At 44.8% G+C, this 2,577-nt stretch overlaps 1 gene segment (V, D, J or C); it reads left to right on the forward strand.

Annotated features, from left to right (window-relative positions):
* The first annotated feature begins 241 nt into the window (after nt 1-241).
* Nucleotides 242-1,125, forward strand: LOC105820312. The segment is given in 2 exon segments: nt 242-313; nt 716-1,125. Coding segments are annotated over 2 exon segments (459 nt in total).
* Nucleotides 1,126-2,577: the final 1,452 nt, after the last annotated feature.

A 2,577-nucleotide genomic window follows, 5' to 3' on the forward strand; every position in this document is an offset into this window, starting at 1 on the left:
GAAGGAAACACTTAAATTTATCCCACATAGACAAAATAGAGTTTTTCTCTATTACTTTCTCTCCTGACACAGAAGACACTTTCTGTCACTTTGTTCTTACAAGAGAAGCCCACCCCTCTACCATTGGTTCTTTCTACTCCACTGCATCCACCAGGGCATTTGCATACTGTCCCCTAGGGAGGCCCTTCCCATACAAGTCTGAGATAAAAGCTCAGCACTCACCTTACCTTGACCTATCAGGACTCCTCAGTCCAAATTCTCAAAATGAGGCTCCCTGTTCAGCTCCTGGGGCTGCTGGTGCTCTGGGTCCCTGGTAAGGACAGAAGGAGATGAGAAAGGAGAATAGGGTGGGGAGAGCTCTGGGGCCCACTGCCTCCCATGTGTGTTCTGTGCATGTGTTAGATGTGCACGTCTTGTCTTCCAGGATGGGGCATGTGAGTTTAGATCTGAGAGAGTGAGGAAGATTCCAGAAGAGCAAAGGCCTGTGCTCTGGTGAAGACTCTGACACAGAGAGAGGGGGGTAGTGTAGTAGAATTCTAGAGGCCTTTGTGTGCTTTGTAAACCTCACTTCTTTTTGAAATGGGAAGTTTTTGGAGAATGAATCAAAATCATCCACATGAAGAATGATTTAGCCAGAAATAAATAACAAAAGGAAATTGTGCAAATTGCTCTTAATGTTTGTACCTAACCTTGCACTTCTGTCTCATTGTTCCAGGATCCAGTGGGGAGATTGTGATGACCCAGACTCCACTCTCCCTGCCGGTGACCCCTGGAGAGCCAGCGTCCATCTCCTGCAGCTCTAGTCAGAGCCTCCTGCATAGCAATGGAAACACGTATTTGTATTGGTACCTGCAGAAGCCAGGCCAGTCTCCACAGCTCCTGATCTATCGTGTTTCCAACCGGTTGTCTGGGGTCCCAGACAGGTTCAGTGGCAGCGGGTCAGGCACAGATTTCACACTGAAAATCAGCAGGGTGGAGGCTGAGGATGTTGGGGTTTATTACTGTATGCAAGCTCTACAATTTCCTCTCACAGTGGTTCAGCCCCGAACACAAACTTCCCTGTCAGAGTGGCCCAGCTGCTCAAATGCTCTGCTTGTCTTGGAAACAGGCAGGCAGATTCCCTGAGTCTGTACAACAGGAAGTTATGAGAGAACTCAGGGGAATAGTTTGTCGTTGAAGGCTCTGGACCATGAGTGCCTCAGACGCACCTCGGGTACCACCCGTTTATGGCCTGTCAGCTGCAACAGCCTTGGCATATACAGCAGGACAGCGCAGGGGGTGAAGCGTCCATGAGAAACCAGAGATGAGGGAAGAGAGTGGTGAATGAAATCCCACCCTAATTCTCCCTACGTGTGCACATTTGGCATTTAAATTTAGTGGGCATAAAAGGCAGAAAACTGCAGAAGATTCATGGCAATAAAAATGGAATACATGTTGGGGTTTAGCAGTATTTTGTATATTTTAACAGGATCATACTTGTTAATATTCAAAAATTGGTATTTCCCACTTTCTCAACTTCCTCCTTCTCCTTTGTACTATGTATCTTTCCACTCCATCAGCATGTTCAAGATACCATTCTTTACAAGCTGTCTTCAGGAGAGTTAGCTGAGAATAAGTAGTACAAATCTTGGATTTTGAGCATCCACATAGACTTTTGTAAATTTGGAGCAGATAATAGGTCCTAATGTTAAGAGTCTTTGATTTGCTTAGATTACCTTCTGCTGAAAGAAAAGGTGAGTTCTTGAATTTCCAGGAGTTGGGATTTAAAAATAAAACCATAAACTGGAAGACACAGAGCACAGAATTTATCCTTAAACAACTAGATGAATACAGAATGATGTGAGATTTTGTTTTCTTTCCCAAAAGATAAGAATTTTAACGCTGTGGACAGACTGCAGAAATGGGTGCATAAAGAGAATATAGTAGACATCAGCTATTGGACAATTAATCTGCTTTTTTGCTTCCAAATGGAGGGGTAGGAGATAGTAGCAGGGTGGTGAGTTGATATGAGCCCAGAAATAAGCCCACGTGTGTTTGTTTTTGTGAATAATCAGAGTTAAAGGGACCTCTGTCTGCCTCCTAAATTAAGCCCTGCACTACTGCAGGTATTATTAAATGGCAGTACAGCAAGCAGGGCTTCGTTGATGTCTGTATCACCCAAGATTCAGTGAAGTTCCTGTGCAAGGAGACCGTGAGGTCGTGTCATTCAGTAACAGTCAACCCAACATAGCAGCGGAGAACTTCCCAAACTCATTCTGCCCCAAGAGGCGCTCAGCAGAGACCACGTGGTTGACTTGCGGGCAGATGTGACATATACTGATGTTGTAACCAGAAAGCCCAGCAGGGTCTTAATAACCAGGGGAAATGAAGACTGATGCCCATGATTCAGACATATATTAAGGATCAGCTGTGCAGAATCGGAAAAGAGAATAAAGTACTATCATCAATACTTAGGAGATTTTTGCCTTTTTGGTGAAACACTCCGCCCTGCCTGCTATCTAAGACCTCAGCAAATGTCTCATGTAAGAAACTGGCCATGTGCTAGAGATTGACCTGTGAAGCTTGTTTCTCTTCTTC

Source organism: Propithecus coquereli, unplaced genomic scaffold (assembly GCF_000956105.1).
Source record: "Propithecus coquereli isolate 6110/MARCELLA unplaced genomic scaffold, Pcoq_1.0 Scaffold519, whole genome shotgun sequence".
In the NCBI taxonomy this organism is placed as follows: Eukaryota; Metazoa; Chordata; class Mammalia; order Primates; family Indriidae; genus Propithecus; species Propithecus coquereli.